The sequence below is a fragment of the Dendrobates tinctorius genome, unplaced genomic scaffold (assembly GCF_039654945.1).
Source record: "Dendrobates tinctorius isolate UK_male_01 unplaced genomic scaffold, ASM3965494v1 ptg000155l, whole genome shotgun sequence".
Lineage (NCBI taxonomy): Eukaryota > Metazoa > Chordata > Amphibia > Anura > Dendrobatidae > Dendrobates > Dendrobates tinctorius.
In genome coordinates, this window is record NW_027361822.1 from 11,854,340 (window position 1) to 11,871,901 (window position 17,562).

General features: G+C 43.6%; 1 protein-coding gene across 1 annotated transcript in view; it reads right to left on the minus strand.

Moving 5' to 3' along the window:
• The window catches only part of LOC141051007 (uncharacterized), an 850,460-nt gene that overhangs the window by 207,255 nt on the left and 625,643 nt on the right, over positions 1-17,562 (minus strand). Inside the window, 3 exon segments of the mRNA XM_073547783.1 lie at positions 5,539-5,636; positions 5,718-5,841; positions 5,926-6,105. Of these exon segments, the coding sequence (XP_073403884.1) occupies positions 5,539-5,636; positions 5,718-5,841; positions 5,926-6,105 (402 nt within the window).

The following is a 17,562-nucleotide window of genomic DNA, read 5'->3' on the forward strand; positions in this document are numbered from 1 at the left end:
AGGATGCTTGACAGTTGGCATGAGACAAGACTGGTGGTAGCGCTCACCTGGTCTTCTCCGAATAAGCCATTTTCCAGATGTCCCAAACAATCGAAAAGGGGATTCATCAGAGAAAATGACTTTACCCCAGTCCTCAGCAGTCCACTCCCTGTACCTCTTGCAGAATATCAGTCTGTCCATGACGTTTTTTCTGGAGAGAAGTGGCTTCTTTGCTGCCTTCCTTGAGACCAGGCCTTGCTCCAAGAGACCCCCCTCACAGTGCGTGCAGATGCACTCACACCTGCCTGCTGCCATTCCTCAGCAAGCTCTGCACTGCTGGTAGCCAGATCCCGCAGCTGAAACACTTTTAAGAGACAGTCCTGGCGCTTGCTGGTCTTTCTTGGGCGCCCTGGAGCCTTTTTGGCAACAAGGGAACCTCTCTCCTTGAAGTTCTTGATGATGCGATAGATTGTTGACTGAGGTGCAATCTTTCTAGCTGCGATACTCTTCCCTGTTAGGCCATTTTTGTGCAGTGCAATGATGACTGCACGTGTTTCTTTAGAGATAACCATGGTTAACAGAAGAGAAACAATGATGCCAAGCACCAGCCTCCTTTTAAAGTGTCCAGTGGTGTCATTCTTACTTAATCATGACAGATTGATCTCCAGCCCTGTCCTCATCAACACCCACACCTGTGTTAATGGAGGAATCACTGAAACGAAGTTAGCTGGTCCTTTTAAGGCAGGGCTGCAAAGATGTTGAAGTGTGCTTTGGGGGGATAAAGGTAATTTTCTAGGCAAATATTGACTTTGCAAGTAATTGCTGTTAAGCTGATCACTCTTTATAACATTCTGGAGTATATGCAAATTGCCATTAGAAAAAATGAAGCAGTAGACTTTGTAAAAATTAATATTTGTGTCATTCTCAAAACTTTTGGCCATGACTGTACAGTGCTTAAAAAAGACAAATCTATGAAATAAGATTTAACCTCTTAGTGACCGGGCCAGATTTTTTTTTAAATCTGACCAGTGTCAATTTATATAATAACAACACTGGAACACTTCAGAAAAATCCCATTGATTTTCAGACTTTTTTTCGTGGCATATTATAAATTTATGATAAAGGTAAATTTAGGTCGATATGCTTTGTGTTTATTTATAAAAAATAAATTTGATAGAATTTTTTTTAAAAATGTGCAATTTACAAACTTTAACCTCTTACCTACAATGGATGTAATATTCCGTCCATGTGACCCTGGACCTAATTACCATGGTCGGAATGTTATATCACAGCGATCAGTGGCGCCCACGTGGTGAGCGCCGCTGATCGCGGCCGGGTGTCAGCTGATTATCACAGCTGACACCCGGCACAATGTGTCACGAGCGGACACGGACCGCCCCCGACACGTTAACCCCTTGTACACCGCGATCAAACACGATCGCGGTGTACCGGGGGTTAGAGAGAAGCTTCGGCAGGGAGGGGGCTCCCTCCGTGCTTCCCTGAGCCCCCCCACAGCAGCGCAATGTGCAGCGCTGCTGCGGGGGACTCCTTCCCTACAGGCCCCCGGATCCAAGATGGCGACGGGGGCCTTCGGGGGCCTGTAGGGAGCTGACTTCCTCACTGCCTGCAAAGCGCAGGCATGAGGAAGTCTGCAGAACTGCCTGTGACAGATTGCTGACAAGGTAATAAAGTAAAAAAAAAAAAAAGTGTTAAAAATAATTTAAAGAAAAAAAAAAACACCGCTAAATAAATTAGTAAAAAAAAAAATTATTCCCCAATAAATCCTTTTCCAAAAAAAACAAACCATAATAAAAGTACACATATTTGGTATCGTCGCGTCCGTAGCGACCCGCCCTATAAAACTGTCCCATTAGTTAACCCTTTAGCGAACACCTTAAAAAATAAAAATAAAAAATGAAGCAAAAAATAATGATTTATTATCATACCACCGAACAAAAAGTGCAATAACGCGCGATCAAAAAGACACATATAAATAACCATGGTACCGCTGAAAACGTCATCTTGTCCCGCAAAAAACGAGCTGCCAAACAGCGTCATCCGCAGAAAAATAAAAAAGTTATAGCTCGCAGAATAAAGCGATACAAAAATAATTATTTTTTATATAAAATTGTTTTCATTGCAAAAAACCGACAAAACATAAAAAAAGACCTAAATGAGGTATCGCTGTAACCGTACTGACCCGAAGAATAAAACCGCTTTATCAATTTTACCGCACGGGGAACGGTATAAACGCACCCCCCCAAAAGAAATTCATGAAACACTGGTTTTTGTTCATTCTGCGTCCAAAAATTCGGAATAAAAAGCGATCAAAAAATGTCACGTGCCCGAAAATGGTACCAATGAAAACGTCAACTTGTCCCGCAAAAAATAAGACCTCACATGACTCGGTGGGTCAAAATACGGAAAAATTATAGCTCTCAATATGTGTTGATGCAAAAACTATTTTTACAATAAAAAGCGTCTTTTAGCATGTGACAGCTGCCAAACATAAAAACCACCATAAATAGTAAATCAAACCCCCCGTTATCACCCCCTTAGTTAGGGAAAAATAATAAAACTAAAAGAAAATGTATTTATTTCCATTTTCCCATTAGGGTTAGGGCTAGGGTTAGGGGTGTGTTGGGGTTAGAGTTGGAGTTAGAATTGGAGGTTTCCACTGTTTGGGCACATCAGGTGCTCTCCAAATGCAACATGGCGTCTGATCTCAATTCCAGCCAATTCTGCGTTAAAAAAGTCAAATGGTGCTCCTTCCCTTCCAAGCTCTGCCATGCGCCCAAACAGTGTTTTACCCCCACATGTAGGGTATCAGCCTACTCAGGACAAATTACAAAACAACTTTTGGGGTCCAATTTCTCCTGTTACCCTTAGGAAAATAAAAAATTGGGGGCAAAAACATCATTTTTGCGGAAAAAAATGATTTTTTTATTTTCACGCCCAGGCGTTATAAACTTCTGTGAAGCACTTGGGGGTTCAAAGTGCTCACCACACATCTAGATAAGTTCCGTGGGGGGTCTAGTTTCCAAAATGGGGTCATTTATGGGGGGTTTCAATAGTTTAGGTACATCAGGGGCTCTAAAAACGCACATGACACCCGCAGACCAATCCATCAAAGTCTGCATTCCAAAACGTCACTACTTCCCTTCCGAGCCCCGACGTGTGCCCATACAGTAGTTTTCTCCCACATATGAGGTATCAGCGTACTCAGGACAAATTGGACAACAAGTTTTGGGGTCCAGTTTCTCCTGTTACCCTTGGGAAAATAAAAAAATTGGAGACTAATTAATCATGTTTGTGGAAAAAATACGATTTTTTTTATTTTCATGCCTGGGCATTATAAACTTCTGTGAAGCCCTTGGGGGTTCAAAGTGCTCACCACACATCTAGATAAGTTCCTTAGGGGGTCTAGTTTCCAAAATGGGGTCATTTGTGGGGGGTTTCTACTGTTTTGGTACATCAGGGGCTTTCCAAACGCGACATGGTGTCCGATCTCAATTCCAGCCAAAAACGTCAAATGGCGCTGCTTCCCTTCCGAGCTCTGCCATGCGCCCAAATAGTGGTTTACCCCCACATGTGGGGTATCAGCGTACTCAGGACAAATTGCACAATAACTTTTAGGGTCCTGTTACCCTTGGAAAAATAAAAAATTGGGGGTGAAAAGATCATTTTTGTGGAAAAAATATGATTTTTTAATTGTACCGCTGTACGTTATAAACTTCTGTGAAGCCCTTGTGGGTTCAAAGTTCTCACCACATATCTAGATAAGTTCCTTGGGGGGTCTAGTTTCCAAAATGGGGTCACTTGGAGGGGTTTCCACTGTTTAGGTACATCAGGGGCTCTCCAAACGCGACATGGCGTCCGATCTGAATTCCAGCCAATTTTGCATTGAAAAAGTCAAACGGCGCTCCTTCCCTACTGAGGTCTGCCATGCGCCGAAACAGTGGTTCCCCCCCACATATCAGGTATCAGCGTACTCAGGACAAATTGCACATTAACTTTTGCAGTCCAAATTCTCCTGTTACCCTTGGTAAAATAAAAAAAATTGAACCTGAAGTATTTTTTTTTTAAATATTCAAAAAATTCCTGTGACGCACCTAAAGGGTTAATAAACTTCTTGAATGTGGTTTTGAACACCTTAAGGGGTGCAGTTTTTAGTATGGTGTCACTTTTTGGGTATTTTCTATCATATAGACCCCTCAAAGTGGCTTCAAATGTGATGTGGTCCCTAAAAATAAAATGGTGTTGCAAAAATGAGAAATCGCTGGTCAATTTTTAACCCTTCTAACTTCCTAACAAAAAAAATTTTGGTTCCAAAATTGTGCTGATGTAAAGTAAACATGTGGGAAATGTTATTTATTAAGTTTTTTGTGTGCCGTCTCTCTGATTTAAGGACATAAAAATTCAAAGTTGGAAAATTGCGAAATTTTCAAAATTTTCGCCAAATTTCCTCTTTTTTCACAAATAAACGCAAGTTATTTGAATTAAATTTTACCACTAACATGAATTACAATATGTCACGAGAAAACAATGTCAGAATCACCGGGATCCATGGAAGCGTTTCAGAGTTATGACCTCATAAAGGGACAGTGGTCAGAATTGTAAAAATTGGCCCGGGAGTTAACGTGCAAACCACCCTTGGTAGTGAAGGGGTTAAATGATTATCCCTTTAATCAAGATAATGTTTTGCTATGGTATGACTTAATAAGCAACATTTCTCTCATATCCGCTTCACATCAGTATGGTTTGCAAAATGTTACTTTGTTAGCATTTAAGGAGGTTTCAAAATGTAGCTGTAATTTTTCATTTTTGCAAGGAAATTTATTTTTTTAGGGATCTATCCAGGTTTGAAGTGGTTTTGGGGGTCCTGTATATTGCAAAGTCCTCAAAAGTGATACAATTTTAAAACAGCACCCCCCAACATATTGAAAACTGCTGTCAGGTAGTTTATTAACCCTTCAGTTAATTTTCAGGAATGCAAAATGACATGACAGGAATGAAAAAGTGATTTTTAACACGAACTTCTGAATAGGCCGCTATAGCTGGCAGACTCTAAGGTCGCTATTTGACTGTGAATTGCCATGGCAAACATCAGGACCACAGCATCATGATATCAGAGTGCTGATGAGGATAAAGAGGGAGCCTCCACACTCTTAACCATTTATATGATGTAGTCACTATTGACAGCTGCATCTAAGGGGTTGAACAGATATGGATGCTATTCTCTTATATCTCAGGTCAGTAAAAAGACATATTAGAGGTCATTAAGTGGTTAAACACAAGGCAAAAAACACACACACAAAAAAAGTTAAATACAGAATTGTCTTACAGTTTCAAATCTTTACCCTGAGACAAATATAGTAAAAGTCACAGACAGATGGAGAAGTCACATCTATGATCAGCTCTAATCCTGCCATCTCCACCGTTCTCATTACACAAGTATAAAACATATAATACTGGTGGATAAATCAAGACTGAGCACAAGACCTTCACAGCCATCTACACATCATAGGGGAGATCTCATGACACCTTCTCTCCATCTACCTGATGATCCTGAGGAGCATCGGGATCTTCTTGTTTACAGTCCTGTGGAAGAAGAAGATGGGGACATCTCTCTGGTGTTGTCCTCTTACTGGATAGAACTGGAGGAAACACATACAGGGGCTGAATTCATACAGATAATTATAGGCCGTGTGTATTTAGTATTTAGTCCTGTCTATTACCTGGTGATGTGAGGGGCTGGGGAACCTCCATCATGATGTCCTTGTACAGATCTTTGTGTCCTTCTAAATACTCCCACTCCTCCATGGAGAAATAGACGGCGACATCCTGACACCTTATAGGAACCTGACACACACAATGATACTGTCATCCCCCCCGATCCCTTCAAAACATTACTGTATAATGTTCCAACATTCCCAGCAGTGTCACCTCTCCGGTCAGCAGCTCAATCATCTTGTAGGTGAGTTCTAGGATCTTCTGGTCATTGATGTCCTCATGTATCAAGGGGTGAGGTAGAGGTCCCGTGATTGGGCTCAGGGTTCTTCTCCATCCCTCAGACACAGGGTCCTGACAGCGCTCACTAGAGGTCTTCTTCACTACTGTGTAATCCTGGTTATGGAGAGACACATTAATAAATCTCACTACAGACATTTCCAGAGTCCTCACCTCTCCAGTTCTGTCCATCTGTTATTCCCATAGATAAAAATGATGTAATGTGACGTCATCAGAATCTCTCACCTCTCCAGTAAGCCGGAAGAGGATCTCTAGGGTGAGGTGTAATATCCTCTCAGCCATGTTGTCCCTGTCCCTATCCATCCTTGTAAGGTCAATCAGGAAAATTCTCTTGTATTGAAGATTTCCATTGACAGAATCCAATATTATAGGGGCCTGAATGGGAAGGAGATGAGGATATAACATCATAAAGATCCCATGTAATAACACAATTACAGGAGATAATAAGGGAACATATAAGGTGATAGAGCGTGTAGATGTTCTATTCTCAGACCATATAAACTGGAATGTCAAACATCACCCACTTGCTGCACTCGTGACATGGATGTGATTGTAAAGGGGGACTCCACTTCTCACAATCATTTGTCCATTCAGTTACCACAACAGGCTGAAAATGAGCTAAGCGCCTCCCACAGTCATCTCACACATCCACACTCATCGCACCCACCACTCGCCATTTTGATAGGCCACCAAGACGCCTGCCCTGGGTGGTACACTAGCGCACATGCACAGCTAACTATTCAAAGCACCAGAGAGTGGGTGTTTTTTCTAATTTGGCATACACTGGGTAAAAAAAAAATAAATAAGCTATACTTTTCCTCTTTAATGTGGGTACGTTTAGAACAAGGAACAAACTTATTAAACTTTAAATTTAATATTTAAAAAAATAATGTACAGTGCTTAAAAAACAGAAATAAATGACATACTAGATTGGTCGTCGGGGGCGCAGGCAATTTCAGAAAAAGCAAGCTGGTCAAATGTAAATGTATTTCATGAGCTGAAGAACACAGACAGGTATTTATATATGTAGATTGGTAATACAATAAATTGTTTTGATAAGTAGAGGCCAAAAAAATGTTTTCCGGTTGAGGTGCCACCTGCAGGTCATTGTGTCTTTCTGCAGGTTTATGAAAAAGAATGTTTAAACTGTATTTAGGGATAAAATTGTGGATGTGTGGTTTGTTTGGCTGTTTTCTTGCTGAAGGGAGCAAGTTTACCTTTCAGATGGTGTATTGTGTGTGTGTGTGTGGGTGGAGTATGAACGGGGATACAAAGGAATCACCGAAAAATAGTGTTTAGAAATAATAGAATAGATCATTAACACACAAGGAAAAAAGAAACATTGAACCTTCTGGCGGAGGAGATCACCACAGAAATTAGGACAGATCTACACCCTAAAATTCAGCTACATTATCTAAAGAACTAAAAAGTTCTATTTCTGGGATAATCTGTCCCCAGAATGTCTCCATAAGGCTGGAGTCACACACAAGGTAGAAAAATACGGACCGTATTTTACACCCGTAATACGCATAAATGGTCCCTAAATAGTGCTCCGTATGGCATCCGTTGTCAGGGTGTGGCCGCGTATTTTTCTCATGTAAGCATCCGTATACCGTTTTTTTCTCGCAGGCTTGCAAAACGGACATATAATGGAGCCCAATGACAGGTTTTCAAATCCAAACGAAAGAATAGCTATACACTAGGGTGACCGCAAAAAATCGATGTCGGAATTTTGTCCGTCTGAACCCCACAAAACGATTCCCCTTTCCAGATATTGAGATAGCCAAAATTTGAGCTCGATGAAACGACGTTAACCCGTGCCGCTCGTCGCTCAAAGTTTGAAAAAATCCAAATTGAGGTATTTTAAGATTTAGGTATTTTGCATAGTCTGTTAGACTATAAAGAATGTGACAACAACATTGCAGAAATAGCCATGACCAAATTTTCGAACCATTTGTGGTATTTGAATGCAGAGTTGGTGGGATTATCGTTTTTTGATCCCACCATTACAGACAATGAAAAGTTGTTAATGGCTAATAAATTGCTCAGTAGCACAGATGAACCATCAGAGCATGCTAGGGTTGTAAATCCAAAAGTTAGGAAAGAAAAATTAAAAGAGGTAGGAAGTAACCGACTTTAACGACCTTCTGACAAAAGATGAAGAACAAAAGCAATATGTCCTGCAAGTTGTAAGCAAATGCCGAGCATTATATTCTGACGTTTCAAAAACTACTTTAACAAAAGCTTTAGAATAGATTAGATAACTATGTAAAATTATCAACTCATGTAGGTTAGCGTGCTCTGATGGTTCATCTGTGCTACTGAGCAATTTATTAGCCATTAACAACTTTTCATTGTCTAATGGTGGGATCAAAAAACGATAATCCCACCAACTCTGCATTCAAATACCACAAATGGTTTGAAAATTTGGTCAGGGCTATTTCTGTAATGTTGTTGTCACATTCTTTATAGTCTAACAGACTATGCAAAATACCTAAATCTTAAAATACCTCAATTTGGATTTTTTCAAACTTTGAGCGACGAGCGGCACGGGTTAACGTCGTTTGATCGAGCTCAAATTTTGGCTCTCTCAATATCTGGAAAGCGGAATCGTTTTGTGGGGTCCAGACGAACAAGATTCTGACATTTTTTCCCCCCCATATGAGATCCGGTCACCCTACTATACACACACACACACACACACACACACACATTGTATGTGTATATATATATATATATATATATATATATATATATATATATATATATATATATACACACACACACACACGTCATTGAGACACATATATATTTATATTTCACAGTTCTTCATAGCGGAATAGCCGCTAATTCAATTGCCGGCTTCTGTCAAATCATTCCCCAACCTGACATAAAATGACACATGGTTTACATTCAGTAAACCATTTCATGTTTTTATATGTCCCTAACTAATAATTAGATGAGGCTTTGTGTGCAAAATTTGGGAGGTGTAGGTGTTAATTTAAGGGGTTAATTCGTTGTAAAAAAAAAAAAAAAAAGGCGTGCGCTCCCGCTGTAATTTGTCAACCACAGAGGTAAAGCAGGCGAGTGAGGGCAGATTTTAATAGCCATGAGAGGGACCATTGTTTTTGGCCCCCCGGCTACAAATATCTGCCCCCAGACACCCCAGAAATGGCGCATCTATAAGATGTGCTAATTCTGGCACTTATCCTCTCTATTCCCATTGCCCTGTAGCGGTTGCGAATTGGTTAATATAACAAAGGGTTAATGTCATCATTCGATTGTAAGGTGACATTAAGCCGATTAATAATGGAGAGGTGTCAATAAGACACTGATCCATTATTAACCCTATACTAAGAAAGGGTTAAAAACCACACACAGACATTAATTAAAAAGTCTTTTAATGAAATAAATACACCAAGTTTTTGACAAATTATTATTAGTCTGGTAATCCAAAATAAAACCACGACCTGCAACAAAAATAACAAAAAAAATCACCAATATCCTTACCTCTCCGCCTTTGTCATGTCCCACGCTGCAATCCATCAGAAGGGGTTAAATAGCTTACAATGAGGACCGGTGCTAATGCGACCAGCCCCACTGTAATCTACTACAAAATGAATTGATTCAGCTCTGCGCAGCCTCAATGGCTGCCTGTAGATGAACTAATTACCGTGGGAAAGTTTCTGACTTTTTTCCCACGGTCATTAGTTCACTTCAGGTCAGCCAGGGGACTCATCGCAGCCTCAGTGACGTCAGCAGGAGTCCCCGGGTGATCTGTGAATGAACTAATGACCGTGGGAAAAAAACGTAATTAGTTCATCTACTGGCAGCCATTGAGGCTGCGCAGAGCTGAATCAATTCATTTTGTAGCAGATTACAATGGGGCTGGTCGCATTAGCACCGGTCCTCATTGCAAACTATTTAACCCCTTCTGATAGATTGCAGCATGGGACATGACTGAACAGCGGAGAGGTAAGGATATTGTTGATTTTTTATGTTATTTTTGTTGCAGGTCGTAGCTTTATTTTGGATTACCAGACTAATAAAAATTTGTCAAAAACTTGGTGTATTTATTTCATTAAAAGACTTTTTAATTACTGTGTGGTTTTTAACCCTTTCTTAGTATAGGGTTAATAATGGATCGGCGTCTTATTGACACCTCTCCATTATTAATCGGCTTAATGTCACCTTACAATCGGATGGTGACATTAACCCTTTGTTATATTAACCCATTCGCCACCACTACAAGGCAATGGGAATGGAGAGGATAAGTGCCAGAATTGGCACATCTTATAGACATGCCATTTCTGGGGTGTCTGGGGGCAGATTTTTGTAGCCGGGGGCGGGGGGCAAAAACAATGGTCTCTCTCAAGGCTATTAAAATCTGCCCTCACTCACCTGCTTTACCTCTCTGGTTGACAAATTACAGCGGGAGCACACGCATTTTTTTTTTACAACGAATTAACCCCTTAAATTAACACCTACACCTCCCAAATTTTGTACACAAACCCTCATCTAATTATTAGTCAGGGACATATAAAAAATAAATAAATAAATAAATAAAAAAAAACAAAAACATGAAATGGTTTACTGTATGCAAACCATTTGTCATTTCATGTCGGGTTGGGGAATGATTTGACAGAAGCCGGCAATTGAATTAGCGGCTATTCTGCTATGAAGAACTCTGTGAAATATAAATATGGTATATATGTGTCTCAATGACACATATATATATAGATCTATTCTTTCGTTTCTTTATTAAACCTGTCAGTGTGATTTTACTGTATAGCGCACTGAATTGCCGGCTTTTCTAAAAGACACTGGGTGCGTATTTCTCGCAAGTCACATGTGTGGTCCGTGTGTAACGCATATTTTTAGCGCACCCATAGACTTGCATTGGCGTACTACGGCCGTAGTACACTGACAATCGCAGCATGCTGCGATTGGCACGGACCGTAGAATATAGATGAGAAATATACGCCTGGTGCGAGGGACCCCATAGAGAATTATTGGTCCGTGTGCAATGCGTCTTTTTTTATCGCCTCTCACTCGTCCATATTCCTCTCTAGTGTGACGCCGGCCTTACAATGTACATCCCACACCGCAGAAAACAGCCCCTCATACATCTACAGCACCGGCCCGGGGGCCACAGATCCAGATGGTCGGTGCTGTGTCCCGGGGTCATTTGTATCAGGAATGGGGAGAAGGGAGCATTTATTTATTAGTCGGTAGGGTGGGTGGTACCTTACTGTGGGGGGCGTCTTGTAGTACCATAATGTGTATGGATGGGGTTGGCTGAACTGTGGGGATAGTCACACTGTGGGGACATTATACTGTGTGTGTGGGGATGGCGGCACTGTGGGGATATTATAATGTGTGTGGAGGGGGATGGGGGAACATTATACTGTGTGTGTGGGGATGGCGGCACTGTGAGGACATTATACTGTGTGGGGGGGGATGGCGGCACTGTGAGGACATTATACTGTGTGTGGATGGCGGCACTGTGGGGATATTATAATGTGTGTGGAGGGGGATGGTGGCACTGTGGGGACATTATACTGTGTGTGGGGGGGTGGCGGCACTGGGGACATTATACTGTGTGTGGGGATGGCGGCACTGTGAGGACATTATACTGTGTGTGGGGGGGTGGCGGCACTGGGGACATTATACTGTGTGTGGGGATGGCGGCACTGTGGGGACATTATACTGTGTGTGAGGATGGCGGCACTGTGGGGATATTATAATGTGTGTGGGGGGATGGCGGCACTGTGGGGACATTATACTGTGTGTGTGGGGATGGCGGCACTGTGGGGATATTATAATGTGTGTGGAGGGGGATGGGGGCACTGTGGGGACATTATACTGTGTGTGTGGGGGGATGGTGGCACTGTGGGGACATTATACTGTGTGGGGGGATGGCGGTACTGTGGGGACATTATACTGTGTGTGGGGGGATGGTGGCACTGTGGGAACATTATACTGTGTGTGGGGGGGGGATGGTGGCACTGTGGGGACATTATACTGTGGCAGACAGGGTTGCTGTACTATGGGAGCAATGTGTGTCTCCTGACTCCCGGGTCTTCAGAGTTGGGTCGTCTGTATCTATCAGAGGAGAGGGAAGAAAGCGTTAGGCTGTGTTCACACACAGCATTTTTTTTTTCACGTTTTTCCCACGGATTTACCAAAAAAATCCTCTCAAAAAAATGCTTAAAAGAAGCTTCCCATTCATTTTAATGCATTTTGCACTTTTTGTGCACATTGATGTGTTTTTTACCACAAAAAAAAACGCTTTGCGGTAAAAAACGCAGCATGCTCATTAATTTCACAGTAAATTCCGCATAACTGGCTATTTTTCTGGGAAGGAGTCCTGTTTTTATGCAGAAATTTTCTGCATACGTGTGCACATACCCTTATAGTTCTTAGGCTAGGTTCACATTTGTGTTCAGGAGGGTTGCAACTTCCTCCCTGAAGCTCCGCCTACTTCTGTATGCCTCCTGCGTTTCCCTGAGTACCTATCTTTAACATTGTGTATGCAGGGACATGCCTTGTATGCGGATGCTTCCACATGAGACGATTTGAAGTGTGCGGCGACTGCACGGAAACACAGAGTTTTAGCGACACAGTCATGAACACGTTCTGTCTCCTGGAATGCGACCTCAGCACTGAGGGGGTTAATGTCCCCTGCCCCCAGTAATGGGGAATCTCCAGCACCTACCTCCACCTGCAGAGCCGCACACCACATCTATGGCTGCTCTGTGCGCACAGGACCTGGGATGAGGTCACAGGAGGGGAGGAGTCAGGGGTCACATGATCAGGGGCCTCAGTGTATGCAGGACTGTGCTGTGCTGGTTGTCATGGTGCTGGATGAGGGGAAGTTTCTGTGTGGGGTCAGGAGGGGTTTACAGGGGGGATGTAGCAGAGCCGTGTGTGTACGGGGTGTACGGAGCGGAGCCGCGTGTGTGCGAGGTGTACGGAGCAGAGCCGCGTGTGTACGAGGTGTACGGAGCGGAGCCCCGTGTGTACGAGGCGTACGGAGCGGAGCCGTGTGTGTACGAGGTGTACGGAGCGGAGTCGCGTGTGTACAAGGCGTACGGAGCGGAGCCGTTAGTATGTCGTGTAAAGAGCGGAGCGGTGTGTGTACAAGGTGTATGAAACGGAGCTGTGTGTACATAGTGTAAAAAACAGAGCCGTGTGTATATGATGTGTACAGAGTGGAGACGTGTTTGCGATGTGTATGGTGCAGTGTCATGTGTGCAAGATGCTTGTGGAGTCGTGTGTGTGTAGGATGTGTACAGAGCCATATGTGTAGGATGCGTGTGGAGCAGAGCCATGTGTACAGTGCGTAGCGGAGCCGTGTGTACTTTAAGTACAGAGTGGAGCAGTGTATAGGATGTGTGCAGAGCAGTGCGTGTACAATGAGTGCAGAGCGGAGCTGTGTGTAGGATGTGTGCAGAGCGGAGCTGTGCGTATACAATGAGCGCAGAGCGGAGCTGTGTGTAGGATGTGTGCAGAGCGGAGCTGTGCGTATACAATGAGTGCAGAGCGGAGCTGTGTATAGGATGTGTGCAGAGCAGAGCAGTGCGTGTACAATGAGTGCAGAGCAGAGCTGTGCGTGTACAATGAGTGCAGAGCGGAGCTGTGTATAGGATGTGTGCAGAGTGGATCTGTGTGAAGGATGTGTGCAGAGCAGAGCTGTGCGTATACAATGAGTGGAGCGGTGTGTAAGATGTGTGCGGAGTATTTTGTGTCAGGCTGATGTAAAAGCTTTATTTATTACATGTTATTACATGGCAGTTATTACATGGCAGTTAGTCTGGGCAGGAGTCAGGTAACCCACACTCTGCTCTCCTTTTTATCCATGTGCTTTATTCCTATCCTCCTATGTTCTCTTGCAATCCACTTTCACCGACCAATCCCCCCTCCATCACGACTCGTATACATCAGCTCCTCTCTCTTTCCTTCTCCCATGTACAGCTCCCATGCACTTCTCACTTCTTAAAAAACCTCAGCCCATCTTGCCCAAACACACTGCACAAAAAATCTTCATACAATTCCAATAACTACTTGCTCTTTATCTTCCTGCTCCTACTGATTTCAGGGGACATCTCCCCCAACCCCGGTCCACCATCCCCCAACCTCAACCCCTACCCTACCTCACATCGAAACCTTAATAATCTTACTAATATTATTTGCACTCCTTCATCTCCTTCTTTCAATTGTGCCCTTTGGAATCCACGGTCTGTATGCAACAAGCTTCCTTTCCTACACAATTACTTTCTGAAAAACTCTCTGAATCTGTTGGCCCTCACGGAAACCTGGATTCAGGATTCTGACACTGTCTCTCCTGCTGCCATTTCCCATGGTGGCTTACAATTCTCCCATTCCCCGAGACAGACAAACAGACCTGGTGGTGGAGTCGGCATACTCCTGTCCCCACAATGCACTTTCCAGGTCATCCCCCCAGTTCCATCACTCTCATTCCCTTCTTTTGAAGTCCACACCATCAGGCTCTTTCGTCCCCTCTCCCTCAGAGTAGCGGTCATATACCGGCCCCCAGGCTCACCCACCCACTTCCTGGACCATTTCTCTGCCTGGCTGCCGCACTTCATGTCCTCAGAACTACCAACCCTTATCCTGGGAGACTTCAACATCCCCATTAACAGCCCCACTTCCATATCTGCATCCCAGCTTCTATCACTAACCACTTCTCTAGGCCTCTCACAGCTCTCAACCTCTGAAACACACAAAGACGGTAACACCCTGGACCTGGTTTTCGCCCGGTTCTGCTCAATCTCCTACCTAGATAACTCACCGCTTCCCCTCTCTGACCACAACATTCTCTCCTTTACACTCACAAATCCTCGCTCACCCCAGCACCCTCCTACCTACCATTCAGTCAGAAATCTACAAGCCATTAACCCTCATACACTTTCAGACTACCTACACTCATCATTGTCCCCAATCTCTTCTTTGTCCTGTCCTGATCTGGCTGTACATCACTTCAATGACACTCTTAGAAGCACCCTTGACCAAGTAGCTCCCCTCATCCTCAGAACCTCCAAACACAGAGTGAAACAGCCCTGGCTCACATCGCAAACCCGATTTCTCCAGCGATGCTCTAGGTGTGCTGAACGCTTATGGAGGAAAACATGCACACCAGAAGACTTCATACACTTCAAAAACTCTGCCCTTCACCTCGCCAAACAGACCTACTTCACCACCCTGATCTCCTCACTATCCAACAACCCCAAGAAACTTTTTGACACCTTTCACTCCCTCCTCAGGCCAAAAGCACAAGCCTCTATCACAGACATTTGCGCTGATGACCTGGCCTCCCACTTTATAGAGAAAATAGACAATATCCGTCAGGAAATCCGCTCCCAATCACCAAGTTCAGTGAGTCCCATCCCTCCCTGCATTTCCCCTGGCTCACTCTCCACATTCAATCCCATCACAGAAGAAGAAGTCTCCAGGCTCCTCTCCTATTCTCGTCCGACTACATGCACAACCGACCCCATTCCCTCACATCTCCTCCAGTCGCTCTCTCCAGTCGTCACAACTCACCTAACTACAATCTTTAATCTCTCCCTCTCCTCTGGCATTTTCCCCTCCTCCTTCAAACACTCTATCATTACTCCATTACTATAGAAACCCACCCTCGACCCATCCTGCACAAACAACTACAGACCAGTCTCCAATCTCCCCTTCATCTCTAAACTCTTGGACAGACCATCAGCAGATTTGGCTTTCAGTACCATCTTTATGCTGATGACACACAACTGTACACATCATCCCCTGACCTTACCTCCGCTGTACTACAGAACGCCACTGACTGTCTGTCTGCAGTCTCCAACATCATATCTGCTCTCTATCTGAAACTCAACCTCTCCAAAACTGAACTTCTTCTGCTCCCGCCATCTACTAACCTCCCTAAATCTGACATTTCCCTCTCCGTGGGTGGCACCATAATAACACCCCGACAGCAGGTGCGCTGTCTGGGTGTTATGTTTGACTCCGATCTCTCCTTCACCTCCCATATACAATCTCTTGCCCGCTCGTGCCGCTTACACCTAAAGAACATCTCTAGAATCTGCCCTTTTCTCACCATGGAAACAACAAAAACCCTCAGTCGCCCTGATCCACTCCCGCCTGGACTACTGTAATGCTCTATTAATTGGCCTCCCCCTCACTCGACTCTCCCCTCTCCAGTCTATCCTTAATGCAGCAGCCAGGGTTGTCCATCTGGCTAATCGTTACTCAGACGCGTCCGCTCTTCGCCAGTCGTTACACTGGCTGCCAATTCATTACAGGGTACAATTCAAAGTACTTGTTCTCACCCACAAAGCTCTCCACAGTGCGGCACCCCCTTACATCTCCTCCCTCATTTCTGTCTATCGGCCTAACTGACCGCTGCGCTCTGCAAATGACTTTCGACTAACCTCTGCCCTAATCCGTACCTCCCACCTCCAGACTCCAAGACTTCTCCCGTGCTGCGCCAATCCTCTGGAATGCTCTACCCCAAGATATTAGGACCATCCACAATTTGCATAGTTTTAGGCGCTCGCTCAAAACACATTTGTTCAGAGCGGCCTATCACATTCAGTAATCAAAGTCATTTTATGTTAGTGTGTGTGTAGCCCGTTCACTATCTAAATCTAACCCACACCCCCTGAAGATGGCTGGACCATCATTGTAAATACATCATTGTAAATACAAACCTGTGCTTTGTATCTCCCCCACCTCATTGTAGATTGTAAGCTCCCACAAGCAGGGTCGTCTTATTTCGCTTTAATTATTGTATTGTTAACGTTGTTACTTATGACTGTTGTGTTTGAAACTGTTCAACTGTAAAGCGCTGTGGAATATGTTGGCGCTATATAAAGATTATTATTATTATTATTTATGACGTGCTTTATATTTTTTACGGTGTTCATCATATAGGCTAAATAATGGGAGACTTTTATAGATCAGTTCATTCTGAAAGTGGCGATTCCAAGTAGGTGTACTTTTTGCTTTTATTTTTACATAAAAACAGTGTTTTAAGTGACTAAACATTTTTCAGGACATTTTGGACTTGTGTGTGTGGAAAAAAAGATAAAAAAATGGAAAAAAAAGATAAAAAAATGGAAAAAAGTATGTGTTCTTTTGTCTATTTTTATTTCTACATAGAAAACAACTACCGTATATACTCGTGTATAAGCCGAGATTTTCATTACATTTTTTTTGTGCTGAAAATGTCCCCTCGGCTTATACACGAGTCATTGTCCAAAAAGCCTGCAGGGGAGGGGGAGCGGCGGTGCAACGGCAGGAGCTGGCGGCTGTTGCACAGTGACAGCTGCAGCCGCCGGCTTCCAGAAGACATCATACCCACCTCGCATCTCCGTCCCAGCAGCTCTTGCTGTGCTGAGTGGTCACGTGGTACTGCTCATTAAAGGTAATAAATATGCACGCATTTCCACTCACATAGGTGTGGAGCGCTTATTCATTACTTTAATGAGCGGTACCACGTGACCGCTCAGCACAGGAGAGCTGCCGCACCGGGACAATGGA